Genomic DNA, 15620 nt, shown 5'->3' with positions numbered 1-15620 from the left:
GCATTCTGAAATCGGTTGCCTTGTTTCACAGATGGGGAACCTCTGAGAAATTAAAGAACTTGTCTAAAATCTTAGAAAGTTGCTGGGACACTTGGCTGGCTCAGTCGGAAGAACATACGGCTCTTGATCTCAGGGTCGTGAGTTGAGCTCCACGTTGGGGGTAGGGGTTACTTAAAACTTGGGTGAATTATTTGGTATGTGACTATCTTTTAATAGAGCTGTTACCAAAAAAAGTGGCAATAAAATATTTGATACTTTAAAAAGGAAGTGGCTAACATCAGAACGTGAAACCCGGCTCTGACACTAATTTTTTTTTTTTAATTCTTCCGCTATCACCCAGCAAAGAGAAACCAGACATAGGCTTATGCAGAACAGTTCCTAGAACATGAATGATCTGAAATCGCTTCACTTTCACATCTAACTCCAACCAGGGTGGTGTTTTGGTTGAAACCGACTGTGAACTGATTCCTTCAGCAGGTATGTTTTTAAGAAATGCCTAACTTCTCAGCCGAGTCCTGTTGGGTTTTATGTGGGTTTTTTGGTGTTTTTGGTTTTTTTTTTAAGATTTTATCCATTCATTTGACAGACAGAGATCACAGGTAGGCAGAGAGGCAAGCAGAGAGAGAGGAGGAAGCAGGCTCCCCGCTGAGCAGAGAGCCCCGATGCGGGGCTCGATCCCAAGACCCTGGGATCATGACCTGAGCCGAAGGCAGAGGCTTTAACCCACTGAGCCACCCAGGCGCCCTGGGTTTTATGTTTTGACTCTGCAGTGGACAACACAGATGCCTTTAAGTGCTCAGGATCCACAAGTCAGTCAACAAATCTGAAGATTATAGCAAGGGAGGCAGATAGTCTGCCCCGGGTATAGGGAGAAAGTTTGCCTAGTTGTGAAGAAAAGCATGCCTTCCCGTGTCTCCTGGTTTTGAGGGACACTGCATGCAAACCTAGGCCGTAGGGGTATTTCAAACAACTTTCTCTCCTGTTTGCCTACAGAGCACAGGGTGGGTGCTGGCCACAGTTCATGGTAAGCAGCCTGAGCGGATCCTTACCCCACCGCAGAAACAATAAAACCCACCCCTGCTGAAGTGGTAGGAGCGCTTACCCGGTCTGTACCTCTTGTGAGACCGTGAACTCCAGAAATCCAACCTTACCCACAAACTGCTAATTCAGTGGAAAGAAGTCTTCAAATCCAGGCCAGCAGGTGATAGTAAACACAGAAATAGAAGCTGAGCAGAAGGTGCTGGTTTGTCTTAAGTTAGAAAATTGAGATTCATTTGTATGTGGCCTCAGCTTCAATAGCTCGTTTGGTGTTTCCTCTTGGATTTATAGAGGTTGTTTCAGGTATTTGTTTTTAGCAAGAGAACGAAAACTCTTTAATAGTGGATTTTTCAAAGATTTCATTTGTCAGAGAAAGAGCACGTAAGCAGGGGGAGAAGCAGGCCCCCCCACTGAGCAGGGAGCCTGATGCGGATCTCGATCTCAGGACCCCTGGGACCATGACCCAAGCTGAAGCCAGACGCTTTACTGAGCCATCAGGCATCCCTTAATGGTGGATTTTTAAAGGTAGTGTTTTGAAGTAATCTTGGCTTAGTGAATAGCCAACAGAAATTTTTAGCCTAACAGACTTGACAACTCACAAGGTGCTGACTGCCTTGTTTGACAGAGGGCAGACATTTCCCCCTACAATGTACATTTCCTAGCTGGCATGCTCTGGCTCCTGAAGTTTTTGAACAGGTCATACACGGATAAAGGTCTGAAGGTCTACAGCAGAATACGATGCTGTCCCCTTGCTCTTATCCTCACAACATGCAAGGATGGCATTCGATGCTTTGGACATGCCATGGTGGTGTTCATCCTTTGTAAACCCCAGGTTCCCCAGAGGAAGCAGGGATGGAGCGGAGCCTCTTTTCTGGATTAGGAAACTGCGATCTGATCCATGAAGCACTGCCTCTGGCTTATGCTTTTTTTGCTTCACCAGTTACAGTCTATGACTATTATTACAAATAGTTGCTCTCAGAGCAACTATTTTTAAGCATTTAGCTCAGGCCTACCTCATCTAAAGCTCATTTTTATTTATTTTTGAAGATTTTGTTTTTTATTTATTTGACAGAGAGCGATAGATCACAAGTAGGTTGGGGGGGGGAAGCAGGCTCCCTGCTGAGTGGGGAGCCTGATGCGGGGCTTGATCCCAGGACCCTGAGATCATGACCTGAGTTGACGGCAGAGGCTTAACCCACTGAGCCACCCAGGTGCCCCTGTTTTTATTTTTTTTTAAGATTTTACTTATTCATGAGAGACAGGCAGAGGCAGAAGCAGGCTCCCATCAAGCCCAATGTGGGACTCAATCCCAGGACTCTGGGATCATGACTTGAGCAGAAGGCAGATGCTTAATGAATGAGCCACCCAGTGCCCCTTATTTATATATATATATATATATATAATTTTTAAGATTTTATTTATTTATTTGACATACAGAGATCACAAGTAGGCAGAGAGGCAGGCAGAGAGAGAGGGAAGCAGGCTTCCTGCTGAGCAGAGAGCCCGATGCGGGGCTCAATCCCAGGACCCTGGGATCATGACCTGAGCCAAAGGCAGAGGCTTTAACCCACTGAGCCACCCAGGCGCCCCTTATATATATATATTTTAAATTTTCCTTAAAAATCTTAATTACTTGACAGAGTGGGAGAGAACCAAGCCGGGGGATTGGCAAGGAGAGAGAAGCAGGCTCCCTGCTGAGTAGAGAGAGCTTGTGACACGAGTCTCCATCCCAGGATCCCAGGATCATGACAAACTGAGCCACCCAAATATCCCTAAAACTCATTTTGAAAAGTAACAGGTCTGCACAGAAACTGTACTGGGGTATAACTTAGACTGGCTTGTTCAGTACATGCAGGGGAGCGGATATGCCGCCACCGCAGGATGGTGGCATGCCTCAGGCCTGGAGAGACCAGTGTCTTGGTTCTGAGGCCTGTCCCATGATAGCTTTGGCTCCCCAGCCCGGGCAGCCCTCTCTGCCTCCTCTTGGCAGACCTGCGAACTCCTGGAAACATTACAGGAGAAACGGGGCCCTCTGGCCCCAATGAATGTTCACCTGGAGAACACTGTAATTCTTTAAAAAAAATTTTTTTTTTTAATTTATTTGACAGAGATCACAAGTAGACGGAGAGTCAGGCACAGAGAGAGAGAGAGGAGAAAGCAGGCTCCCCGCTGAGCAGAGAGCCCGACGCGGGACTCGATCCCAGGACCCCGAGATCACGACCCGAGCCGAAGGCAGCAGCCTAACCCACTGAGCCACCCAGGCGCCCAGAACACTGTAATTCTTAAAGCAATTCCCAAAGAGGAGGCATCAGGATAAGGCTTACTCGGAAGTTCAGGGAACTCAAGCTGGGGTCTGTGGGGTTGCTCCATAGATGAACGAACAGGCTTGCGAAGGTAAGCCGTATTTTTATAAATAAACCACAGTGTTGGGGCCCCTGGGTGGCTCGGTTGGTTAAGCATCTGCCTTCGGCTCATGATCTTAGGGTTCTGGGATCGAGCTCCCTGTCAGACTCCCGGCTTGGCAGGGAATCTGGTGCTCCCTCTCCCTTTGCCCCCATCCCTGCTTGTGCTCGAATAAATAAAATCTAAAAACAAAACAAAACATAGTGTTAAACTAATCTTACCTTTGTAAGGTGCATCTCCTGAGTTAAATTCTGGTTTCCAGTTTGAGTCAAAGGATCTCTGTGTTTAAGCTAACAGGAGGCATGAGACTGGGTGGGATCTAAAACATTTCGTGGCAAAAAAAAAAAAAAAAAAAAAAAAAAGGAAGGGGGAGGCAACAAACTACTGAGGAAACGAGGTGTGTTATCTTGTCCATTTTCAGAATCCGTACAGCAGCCTTATCTATGTGGGAATAGAAGGTTGCAGGACCCTCTTTAAAAAAAATTGTGTGATCTAAAATGACTTCTCCGTGGTTTGTGTCCACCAGTTGGCGACAGCAGCGGCCCCGGCCCAAGGCTCCCGGGAGAGGCTTGAGCAGCTGGACCCCCCTGCCCCCCACCACGGCAGTGGCAACACCAAGGGGCCACGGCTGTTACTTCACACAGGTGAGGCGCCCGCACAGGTAAGCCACCTCCCCGAGGCCAGTGGGGCGGCCCCGTTCTTTCCCCAAAGGCCGGGAACTGCAGCTGGGAAACCGCGGGCACCGCGGGGCCACTGCGGATCTCTGCCGACTAAGGTAGTTTATACCAGTGTCGAGACTGCTGGCCCTGGACTTCTCAGTCAGCTTTCTAGCACCCCCCTCGAACAGAAACTCTCTAAGGCCGAGAGTGCTTTTTTGTACAATTGTTTATACAAATTCAACAAAGGTCAAACCGCATCAGGGAAGGTCTAGGAAAACAACACCTTAACAACAATGGCACTTATGAAGGCATAACTTTACAACTAGGAAACAGCCGTGTTATAAGCCTTGAACGAGAACTCAACTCACTTCAAAGGAGAGAAAAAAGGAAAAGAAAGGCTATGTTGGATCATTTATTCTACTTCTTGACCCACTGTATAAATTAGATCCTTGTAGAATACAAGAGCTCATGCTGGCGCAAAACTCTCCTGAGTGCAAAGGCTGAAGTCTGAATTTTAAAATTTTGAGAAATGGGTGAATTCTATACAGAGGAAACTTGGCAGAGTGTCTTACTTCGACTATAATTAACATATGTCCACATGCTTGTGTAATTCTTGATGACGTACAAAGCAGGCTCTCAACTTCCAGTTAAACATGCTTTTAATTGGAAGGTCTTCGCCTGCTCTGCCGGATCTGGGCACGTGTGTAGATGATTATTTGTGTGGATGAAGCACAGGTTCAGTTCTCTTCTACCTTAGGAAACCAGGGAAGTTGGCAATCTCAAAACAATAAAAACACAGGTATGCATTCAAACCTTGCATAAATAACTTTTAAACAATTTGTACAAAAATAGTTCTGCATAATGTAAGATGTAACAAAACCAAACAAACAAAAAATGTCACGACTGCAGCAGATGTGGCGTGTGGTCCGCTGAATGTCGACACCGACCCCCGGAGCTGCAAGGAACAAGGTGTCCAAAACGAAAACACCACCACCCACGAAACTCCTAAGCTCATGCTCCAGTAAGAGAATTTCTTCGAAGTCTGTCCTCCTCTCCGGCAGGAATGTCTTCTTGGTAAAGGCCGCCTTTAGAAATGGTCCAGAAAGCGGTGCGGTTGTAATTCGGAGAGACTGAAGGGGGAGTGTCCAGTTCACTCCTCCCCCAAACAGGAGCCAGGACGGCTTCTCCCTCAGCAAGACTAGCAGAATGGAATCGTGGGGTCTGTTGTTTCAAGTTCCAAATTGAAAATAAAAGCCCTAGTTTCTGTAAAGTTTTTTCCCCTCCCCTGCCATGATCCCTCCCCCTCCCCACCCCTTATTTACATACTTGTCCTTGGACTAACTCAGTTTCTGTAGGAGTTTTTCTTCCACTTGCCCAAACTGGACACTCACAGACATTTCAGCTATGAACTGCTCACAGCCTTCCTTGGTAACCTGCTTGCAGTACCTCAGGTCAATATGACAGATATTTCCACAGCGTTTGAAGAAGGACAGGCACTGGTCAGTAACCTTATTGCAGTCTGCGGGGGGAGAGGAGACAACATGAGGTGAAGGAAGTACAAAGGCCAGAGGCCCCTCCCGCCCCCGCCAAACCCCAGTACCGAGCAATGAAGTAACAGGACAGAGCCCTTGAGCACTGTCCAGCCCCTGGTGCCCTTGGGAAAACTGCACTTGCTGGAAAGCTCTCATTAAACGGGGAATGGTTCCATCTACCAATTATAAAGGTTAATGTATGCTTGAAAAGCGTTCAGACTTCCAAGTGAAATCACTTCCAAGCTTACCATTGCCTCTCTGTATGTATAAAATAGGTCTCCTGTCCATGCTGTTTAACAAAGACAGGCTCACACAATATGTTAGAAATACCTTGTTTTTCCCATCTAATTTATGGTCGATAAATACCTCCCTGTCTACGTGATGGTGCACTTATCTGCTTCCCCCCCGCCCCCGCACCGCTCCCCAAACTGATCTGTAGGGAATAAGCAAAGGGTGAGAGTGAGAACATCTGTATGGTCATCTTGGGCTCCTCTTGGCCCATACAGGCACTGGGGCTTTCAAGTGAGGCAGAGCAGGCTTGCGCACCCCTTGCTAAATGCTTACTGGAAACCCGTGAAGACCAGGCTACTACCAAGGCTGACAACGAGCAAACCCAGAATTCGGAGTCTTTCATCGTGCCCTCACTTAGAGACACACTCATCTGCCCCTGCTCTTGTGAATTTCTACTTTGCCTTTACCACCCTTTTTTGCTTTAAAGCTGCAGCCACAGTCGATTGGCCTCAATGCCAGTTAGCAGCCAGCGGAGGCTCAGAGAGCGCCCCCACCCTGCAGACAGATTTCCTTCATCTCCGTGGTGTTCAGCCCGAGCCCTCTGTCCTCACTAGCATCTGCACTTTCACTTCTCCATTCAGGTGAGTCGGAATGAAAACCGTACAGGCAAACTGTCAAAATACTGACAGCCCTAGTGCAGGCCTCATGACTGTCCAAGTACCAGGTTTGGAGGTGGCATAAAGAAGTAAACAAGTTTAGCCAAGTTGCAGGATACAAAATAAACACACAAAAATCAGTTGCATTTTTGTACACTAGCAATGAACAATCAGAAATTTAACAATTCCACTTACAGTAGCATCAAAAAGAACAAAATAAAATACTTATAGTTTAACCGACGAAGTGAGTGACTTTGTAACTCACTTTGTAACTCACTGAAAACTAAGAAAGTGCTTTATAAAGATATAAATGGAGAGCTGCCCCATATTCATGGGAAGACTTAGTATTGTTAAAATGTCAACACTGTTCAAAGCAAGCTACAGATTCAATGAAGTTGCTATAAAATACCAACATTTTTTTGCAGAAATTGAGAAATCCATCCTCAGATTCAGGGAAAAGTGTAAGGGATCCTAAATTATCAACACAGTCTAGAAAACAAAATTGGAGGACTCACACCTCCTGACTCACTACAGCATGTCTTACTGGCACTAAGGTCATGCAGATGAAGAGAACAGAACCGAAACCCCAGACAGAAATTAAACCCCTGAATCTTCAGAGATTTCTGACAGGGTGCCACAACCACTTAGTGGGTAAAAGACAAACTTTTGAACAAACGCTGCTGGGAAAATCAGACCTTCTACCTCACACCATACACAAAGTTAACTCAAAATTATTTAGACCTAAAACTATAGGACATTGGATTTGTCAACAGTTTCTTTGTTCTTTTTTTAAAGATTTGGAGAGCACGAGCAGGGGAGTGGAGGCAGGGGCAGGGGAAGAAGCAGTCTCCCCACTAAGCCAGGGCTTCATCTCAGGACCCTGGGATCATGACTGGAACTGAAGGCAAACACTTAACTGACTGAGCCACCCAGGTGCCCCTGAATTTGTCAGTGGTTTCTTTTTTTTTTCTTAAAGATTTTATTTATTTGACAGAGATCACAAGTAGGCAGAGAGGCAGGCAGACTGAGAGGAAGGGAAGCAGGCTCCCTGCTGAGCAGAGAGCCTGATGCAGGACTCGATCCCAGGACCCTGGGATCATGACTTGAACCAAAGGTAGAGGCTTAACCCACTGAGCCACCCAGGCGCCCCATATCAGTGGTTTCTTAACACCACACCAAAAGCATAAACAGAGTCTGAACTAAATCAAAGTTAAAAACATTTATGCAAACGTCATTATAAGAGAGTGAAAGTCCAACACACAAGATGGGCAGAAGTATTTGCAAATCCTGTATCTGATAAGGGATTAATATCCAGAGTCTATATAAAGAACTCCTTAAACTTGGGGTGCCTGGGTGGCTCAGTCAGGCGTCCAGCTCTTGATTTCAGCTCAGGTCAGTCATCTTGGTGGTGAGATGGGAGCCCTGCTTTGGGCTCTCTACTGAGCATGGAGCTTGCCTGGGATACTCTCTCTGCTTCCGCCCATCCCCCACCCCCGGTTTGTGCTCGTGCTCTCTCAAAAACAAAACAACTACAACTCAACAACCAAAAAACCCCACAACCTAGCTAATTAAAAAATGGGAAAAGGACATGAATAGACATTCCCAAAAGATGATAAATAGAAAATAAACGAAAAGATGCTCAACATCACTAGGGAAATGCAGATCAAAACCACTTTGAGGGGCGCCTGGCTGGCTCAGTCAGTAGGGCATGCGACTTGTGTGACTACTTAAAATAATACATATTTCAGGGGCACCTGGGTGGCTCAGGGGCACTCTGCCTTTGGCTCAGGTCATGATCCTAGGGTCCTGGGATCAAACCCCGCATCGGGCTCTCTGCCCAGCGGGGAGTCTGCTTCCTCCTCTCTCTCTGCCTACTTGTGATCTCCGTCTGTCAAATAAATAAAATCTTTAAAATAAAAATAAAAATGATACATATTTCAAATCCACGTTGAGTACTTCTTACCCACTAAAACGGCTCTAAAAAAAAAAAAAGATACGCAAAAATGTGGAGAAAATGGGACCCTTGTGTCAGTAGGAATTTAACTGTGCAGCAGCTATGGGAAAAAATACAGCAGTTTCTCAAAAAAAAAAAAAAAAAAAAAAAAAACAACCCTAGAATTACCGTATGATTCAGCTTGTCCACTGCTGGGTATATGCGCCTAAGAACCGAGAACAGGGACTTAAACAGGGATTTGTCCCCCCATGTTCTCCTAGCAGCATTATTCACGATAGCCAGAAGGAAGAAGCAAGCCAACTGTCCACTGATAAATGAAGGAAATTTGGTATACACAGAATGGAATACCATTCAGCTTTAAAGAGGAAGGAAATTGTGACCTATGATAGAACATGGATGAACCTTGAGAACATTAATTAAATAAGCCTCTCAACAAAACACGTAATTACACTTTCATAAGGTCCCTGAAGTCAAGTTCACACAAAGAGTATGTGTATTGTGAGGGGCGGGGAGAAGGAGGAATGGGGAGTTACTTTGTAGGTAGAGCTTCTGATGGGGTGAAGAGGAGGTTCTGGAGATGGATGGTGGTGGCGGTTACACAACAACATAAATGCACTTAAATGCTAGTGACCTGTATGCTTAAATGGTAAATTTTATGTTATGTATTTTACCGCAATTTTTTTTTTCAACTTTGGAAGCTGGAGAAGCGAGAACAGTTCAGTAGATTTGAGAAAGCTTAACCTAAACTGGCTGAAGGGAAAGCAGAGAAGCAGATTTACTCTATAAACACCCTCAGGTTCCGGTAATGGAAGCAGCAATCACACGAAATGGAGCTGAAGAAGGGGTCAGAGTCCCTCCGCAGCTGCAGAAGACTAGAGTTTCAGTCTCTGATGGTGAGAGAGAAAGTCTCTGTTCTGGGCACCACCTGGCACAGCAGGCTGGGACACCCAGCCAAAATCAGGTCTACGGGAACAATTACCTGCGGACTGTTGAGATCCCCTAGCCTCCTTCCCTTGCCAGGCCCTACGACACCGGGCAGCCTCGTCTGCACCCTCCAGTTGGGAGGTCAAGAAGAATACTTTTGGCAGCCCTGACCAGCTCAGGAGAAATGTCTGAAAGATCTCACATCTGGGTCCCCGCCCCCGCCCCTGCCCGCAAAAAAAAACAACCCATGCTGACCACACAACTGATGTCCACAGCCTCCGAACGCCCTGAAGGAAAAAGTATACGCAGGGAGAAAAAATAAAACAATATCCTCAGGATGGATCTAAGAAACAGGAACGGGAGCAGGCCTCTTTACATGAGTACAAAGAAGAGGAGAGGGCGGAAGATGGGAGGGGATAGGGGGGCAGGAGGGTATGAGTTCAGTGAATAAAAGAAAGCTCTAAAATTAAAAATAGAGGTTGAACCATATGAAGCTGCCCATGTTTTGGCTGGTTTGGACCTACATTAATAGCAGCAATAAAAAAAAAAAAAAAAAAAAACCAAAAAACGGCGCCTGAGTGGCTCAGTCAGTTAGGTATCTGACTCTGGGTTTGGCTCAGGTCCTCATGATCTTAGGGTCGTGGGATCGAGCCCCGCACTGGGCTTGTGCTCAGTGGGGAATCTGCTTGTCCATCTCCCTCTGCTCCTCCCCGCACTTGTTCTCTCCCTCAAATAAAAAATAAAATCTTAAAAACAAACACTGTATGAATTGTGTGATAAAGTGGAAGAAAACTCCCAGAAAAGCAAGAAAAAAGGTGACACAAAGATGGAAAACAGGAAGAAAAAAAGGTATCAGAGTACTAGTTAATAAAGAAAAAACAAGAAAAGGAAATTAAGAAATAATTAAAGGAAATTTCCCAGAACTGAAGGACATTTGTTTCTAGATTGAAAGTGTGAGTGTCCTGGAAGAAAAGATTCAGACGAAGGCTCATCATCAAAAATTACCAGGGGCGGCTGGGTGGCTCAGTTGGTTAAGCCTCTGCCTTCAGCTCAGGTCATGATCTCAGGGTCCCCAAATGGAGCCCTACACTGGGCTCCCTGCGCAGCAAGGAGTCTGTTTCTCCCTCTCCCTCTCCCCTTCCTCCTCTGCTCTCTCAAACAAAATCTTTAAAAAAAAAAAAAAAATTACAGATGGGACGCCTGGGTGGCTCAGTCTGTTGGGCCACTGTCTTCAGCTTGGGTCATGATCCCAGGGTTCTGGGATCAAGTCCCACACTGGGCTCCTTGCTCAGCGGGGAGCCCGCTTCTCTCTCTCTCCGCCTCTGCCTGCTTGTGCGCACTCTCTCTCTGGCAAATAAATAAAATCTTTAAAAAAAAATTACAGAAAACAAGAAACAAAGAAAATGTCCTGACAAATTACAGATTAGAGAAAATACTCACTGAAAGAAGAAGTATCAAATGGTTCTGGATTAGGCTCTGGAAGGCAAAGAAAAAGGAGCAATGCCTCCCAACCTTCTGTAAAAACATGGTTCCCAAATCCAGCTGAGCTACCAATGTGAGGGAATAATCAATGTCTACATATCCTCCATGAAACCAGAGAAGCCAAGAAAAAACGTGGGATCACAGAAGGTGGGGACCCTACATAACACACAGACCAAGAAAATTTCCAGGATGGCAGTGGGACACTGTCTCAGGCTGACAGCCGGGACAGCAGGCAGGAGTCTGGAAGAGAGCAAATCCAGAAGGGAGGCCTCCTGCAAAAACTGGTAAGGGCCAGAGGGGTCTGTGTGGGGGCAGAACAGTACTCGAGTCTGGTGCAGAGTCGGCCTGGAGACTAAGCGAAAAAGAGGCCATTAACTCCAGGGAAAAAAAATGTGTGCAAGAACGGAAATGTACTTACAATACACTATTTAGCACAACAGTGGACAGTCCTTCTGTGGCCATAAAAACAGACTTAACTGTGAATTGGAAAGATAAGGGCAGGGGGAAGATGTAAGAGTAGTAGTAATCCCTGTGTTCTACACAGCAAGCTAATAAGCACAGAATGCCTGAGTGGAAAAAGAAAATCAAGAACAGTAACGCAGGCTTGCTGTGTGGAAGTACAGAGACTCTGGAAGAAAGAATTTAAGCTGGGGAGTGTGGAGGGAGTAGGGAGACAGCGGTGAGAATCAGGGGAAGAGAAGGGAAGGACTGGCCTCAAATTCAGGCTGAGTAACAAAAGCTGGACCACTGACTTCACTCAGTCCCTAGAGCAGATCCTTCAAGTTCAGGGATCCTGAGGCATGTCCACTGTCATCTATTTTGTGCCACAGAGTTATTTTTATCATTAGTTATTATACTGATGGCAAGGGAAAACTTTTTTTTTTAAATAAATTCTTTTTTCTTTTTTAAGATTTTATTTATTTATCAGATAGAGATCACAAGTAGGCAGAGAGGCAGGCAGAGAGAGGGGGAAACAGGCTCCCCACCGAGCAGACAGCCTGATGCGGAGCTCGATCCCCGGATGCTGGGATCATGACCTGAGCCAAAGGCAGAGGCTTTAACCCACTGAGCCACCCAGGCGCCCCAAGGGGAAACTCCTTAAAAAGAAACGAATCTGGGGCACCTGGGCGGCTCAGTTAAGCAATTGCCTCCCACTCAGGTCATGATGTCAGGGTCCTGGGATTGACCCCCCACATTGGGCTCCTTGCTCAGCAAAGAGTCTGCTGCTTCCTCTGCCTGCCTCTCCCCCTGCTTGTGCTCACTCTCTGTCAAATAGATAAAAATAAAATCTTAAAAAAAACAACACAAAAAAACGAACCTAAAAGAGACTGGCTGCAGAGGTTTGCCTCCGTGTACAGCAGAGCTTTTTTTTTAATTTTTTTATTTTAAAGATTTTACTTATTTATTTGACAGAGAGATCACAAGCAGGCAGAGAGGCAGGCAGAGAGAGAGGAGGAAGCAGGCTCCCTGCTGAGCAGAGAGCCCAATGCGGGACTCGATCCCAGGACCCTGAGATCATGACCCGAGCCGAAGGCAGCGGCTTAACCCACTGAGCCACCCAGGCGCCCCAACAGCAGAGCTCTTAAGCGGAACACAGCGATCTCTCTACTGAGAGGAAGGGAGGACCTTCGTGGAAAAACAAATGCAGAAGCGGGTTTCTACACGCGCAAGCACGGCCTGGACGGCACTGCAGGGGAGGGCTTACCCCAGGATCTCTGCCCCATGTATGGCGGAACTTGTAGTAAAGAGTCACCACAGCACGCAGCCCCGCCCAGGACTAGAGCAAGAGCCATCTAGGCCCTCCTCCGCAGGGCAGCTCCAGCAACCGTGTGAGACCACGAGCAGAGCCTGGAGCTGGGATCCTCAGCCCAGCAGGGCTCCCTCTTCTCTGTCTCCACAGGGTGGGCAGCCCTTGCCACCAAAACTCCCCAAGGAGGAGGAATGGCTTCCTAGGTAGAGAATTCTCTAAATTCTCCGAATTCTCAAACCTCCCCATTCATCCTCAAATGTGGCCCAGTTGGCAGGAAGGTGCGTGAAGTGAAGGTGTCCTTTATTAGTTAATTTCTGGAGGAAAAAAAATGTTTTCTTAGGTTTTGTGTCTTACATACACGATCTGACATCCTAAGCAACGAGATCAGAACTGGTAGAGCTGGGCGGAGACGGGCCGTGCTCTCTGTCCACCTCGCCACCGGTCACATCCCAGGGCCTTCCAAACTCACTCCAGCCCCACCAGCACGTGGACCGAGGATCCTGCAGATGCAGAACCCCAGCAGCACCAGCCGGAGAGTTTTCTCCCCTCCAAGAGGCCCCCCATAGCGGGTCAGGCGGGGAGCACGAAGTACAGACAACAGCAGCAGAAACCAAGCTACCTCATCCGTCCAAGCCTGCCTAGCCTCCCCGCCCGCCGCTGCCCTGCTGCCCTCCCTGCGGCGCGAGCTGGCTTGTCCGCACCACCCCGGAGAAGCTCCGCAAGCCAGTATTCTGGGTCAGGAACCACGACGCTCTGCTCTGGCTGCTACCAGCATCATTTTTTCGTCAGCAAGTACTACCAATCTGGCAATAACTGCTGTGTTTCATGTTTCTCCTCTAGCCTTGGCCGTGTGTCTGTCGTATTTACAGATCTGTCCTCCCCCTCACGCCGGGACCCTCCGAGAGCCGACACACAAAGTATTTCCCCACAACTGTGAAGGTCCCAGCCTGTCCCCCAGGGCCCCAGGCCGAGCCTGCCGGGTGCCCCCGACTGACCTGATAGGTTGATTTCAGTTAAGGAGTCTCGGGTGGTGGTGCCCACGGCAGTGAGCAGGTTGATGGACTGGTCGGTCACGTGATTACAGTAACTAAGGTGGAGCTTGGAGAGCAGGGGCATGTGGCGGATGATGAGCCGCAGGGAGGCATCCGTGATGTCCAGGCCCGCTAGACGCAGCTCCACAATGTTCCGGAGCTTGCTCCGGTTGTCCATCTGACCTGAGGGGTCAGGAAGGAGAGAGGCAGCATGTGGACCCGATGAGGGAGATCTGCTCACACTGACCTAACACGGGAAGACTGACCAGCCACACATCGCACTTGGGATTCACTTGGCCAGTGAGTGTTTCCCCAAACTGGTTCCTACATTTAAAAATCCAAAGAACACAGCCAATCTCACGCTTCTGCAGTCCTAAAAAATCAGAACATTTGGAAATACAGCCCACATTCTACCCTGCAGTACTCTGCCCATCCGAGCAGGCCAGCACGGCATCTCCGGGTTACAGCACTTTTTCGGGTGAGCGCCAGGCGGGGAGCAATGAGCCTCGCAACCCGGCCCAGGAAGGCTCCCTCTTAGGAGCTTGTCTCTAACTACACTGACCCTTGTGCTCATGGAGGCTTAAAGCCAACAAAGTACAAATGAACGGAGAAGCGGTCAGATGCATGCCAAGACCCCCCAGTGGAGTCTCGGGTGTACAAAGAAGCCTCTGCTCTCACGCATCATTTCTACGCCTGAAGATGCCCGAGAGCACATGAGCCAGGACAATCTCTGCATCTTCTGGAAAATGGCTGAGACCATGAAGGCTTGAGAACACATGCACCGGGTGGGGGTGGGGGCTGTGGTGAAAACCATATCCAACAGCACAGCCTGGTCACGCCACCTCCAAGCTGACCCCCTTGGGCACCTCCCCCCCCCACCCGGGGCACAGCATGGTCCTGGCCACTCACCTGGCCTGTTATCTGTGGGTGGGGACAGGAGATCCCGCATCTGGGCATCCTTTAGTCCTTCTACCCACTGGACATCCAGGGTCCGGAGCAGTGGACAGCTAGAGCTACAGAGAGCTGAGACCGCGATCCATGAGCAGCCCGACAGCACCAGGTCTCGGAGCCCTGGGGGACAGAGGGGGCAGGTAGGAGATGCAGCCCAGCTCCCACCACGGCACCTCTGGGGTCCCTGGCGCAGTGCTCACCAGGCAACCGGTTGATGAGCCAGCTCAGCTGTTTCTTGGAGATATTGGTCCAGCTGAGGTCCAGGGAGACAGGCTGCCGCCGGATGATGCCGCTCAGCATCAGGGGTGTGACGGACTTGCAGTGGTTCAGATCGATGCGGGTCCACAACCGCTTGTCGCAGCACCTGGGGGCCGGGCCCAGCAGAGGGCGTGAGCCCCCTGCGAGGCTGTGGCAACTCCCCCCGCGACCAAGTTTGGGGGTGGGAGGGGCCTCCCTAACTCCACCCTCTGGATCCTTTGTTTAACGCCTATCCTGCCCACACCTGGGCACCTCTGCTCTGACTGCAACAGGCCCCCACAAAGATGCCAGGACCTGCTCTCCGTGAAGCATTTACTGGGAGCTCTACTACTCCCCCTACAGGCCACTTCCCACAACAACGCTCTAGGCAGACATCCTATGATGTCCTTTTACAGGTGAAGGTAAGTAACCTGGTAAAGGCCAGAAAGCTAAGAAATACCAAAGCTGAAGTTAAGACCAGTAACTGGAACCCTTGCTTTGAACCTGGGCTACCTCTTCAAGGACAAGGACTCCACCTGGTTCTTAGCTCATCCTCTTAGAGCTGAACCAGGCAATCAACTACCGCTCACCTCTTCTGACAAGACCAGCATGACCAGGTTGTTGTAACCACCTGGAACTCTTTGAGAAGAATTAAGCTGGACTGAGCTTAGAAGGAAAGAAAGATCATCACGAGGGACTAAAGTGGGGACACATACCACAAATGTGCCATTCCTGGTCTAGTCTAAGCCTGAGCCTGGAGCCCAACACTGGG

General features: G+C 48.4%; 1 protein-coding gene and 1 long non-coding RNA gene across 3 annotated transcripts in view; one reads left to right on the top strand and one right to left on the bottom strand.

Annotated features, from left to right (window-relative positions):
• The first annotated feature begins 781 nt into the window (after positions 1 to 781).
• LOC125082681 (uncharacterized) lies at positions 782 to 9623 on the top strand. 2 transcript variants are annotated; one of them, XR_007122039.1, is made up of 3 exons: positions 782 to 1201; positions 3968 to 6504; positions 9172 to 9623. It is a non-coding gene; the product is annotated as an uncharacterized LOC125082681 (long non-coding RNA). The 2 variants fall into 2 exon arrangements; XR_007122040.1 differs by lacking the exon at positions 782 to 1201 and adding an exon at positions 3206 to 3432.
• Positions 4915 to 15620, bottom strand: part of KDM2B (lysine demethylase 2B) — a 123644-nt gene continuing 112938 nt past the window's right edge. Inside the window, 4 exon segments of the mRNA XM_047698543.1 lie at positions 4915 to 5619; positions 13625 to 13843; positions 14570 to 14731; positions 14812 to 14975. Coding sequence (XP_047554499.1) covers positions 5438 to 5619; positions 13625 to 13843; positions 14570 to 14731; positions 14812 to 14975 — 727 coding nt within the window. The 3' untranslated portion in view covers positions 4915 to 5437.

The sequence above is a fragment of the Lutra lutra genome, chromosome 12 (assembly GCF_902655055.1).
Source record: "Lutra lutra chromosome 12, mLutLut1.2, whole genome shotgun sequence".
NCBI lineage: Eukaryota > Metazoa > Chordata > Mammalia > Carnivora > Mustelidae > Lutra > Lutra lutra.
Note: the sequence above shows the minus strand (reverse complement) of the source record. Positions and strands in the feature narration are given on the sequence as shown.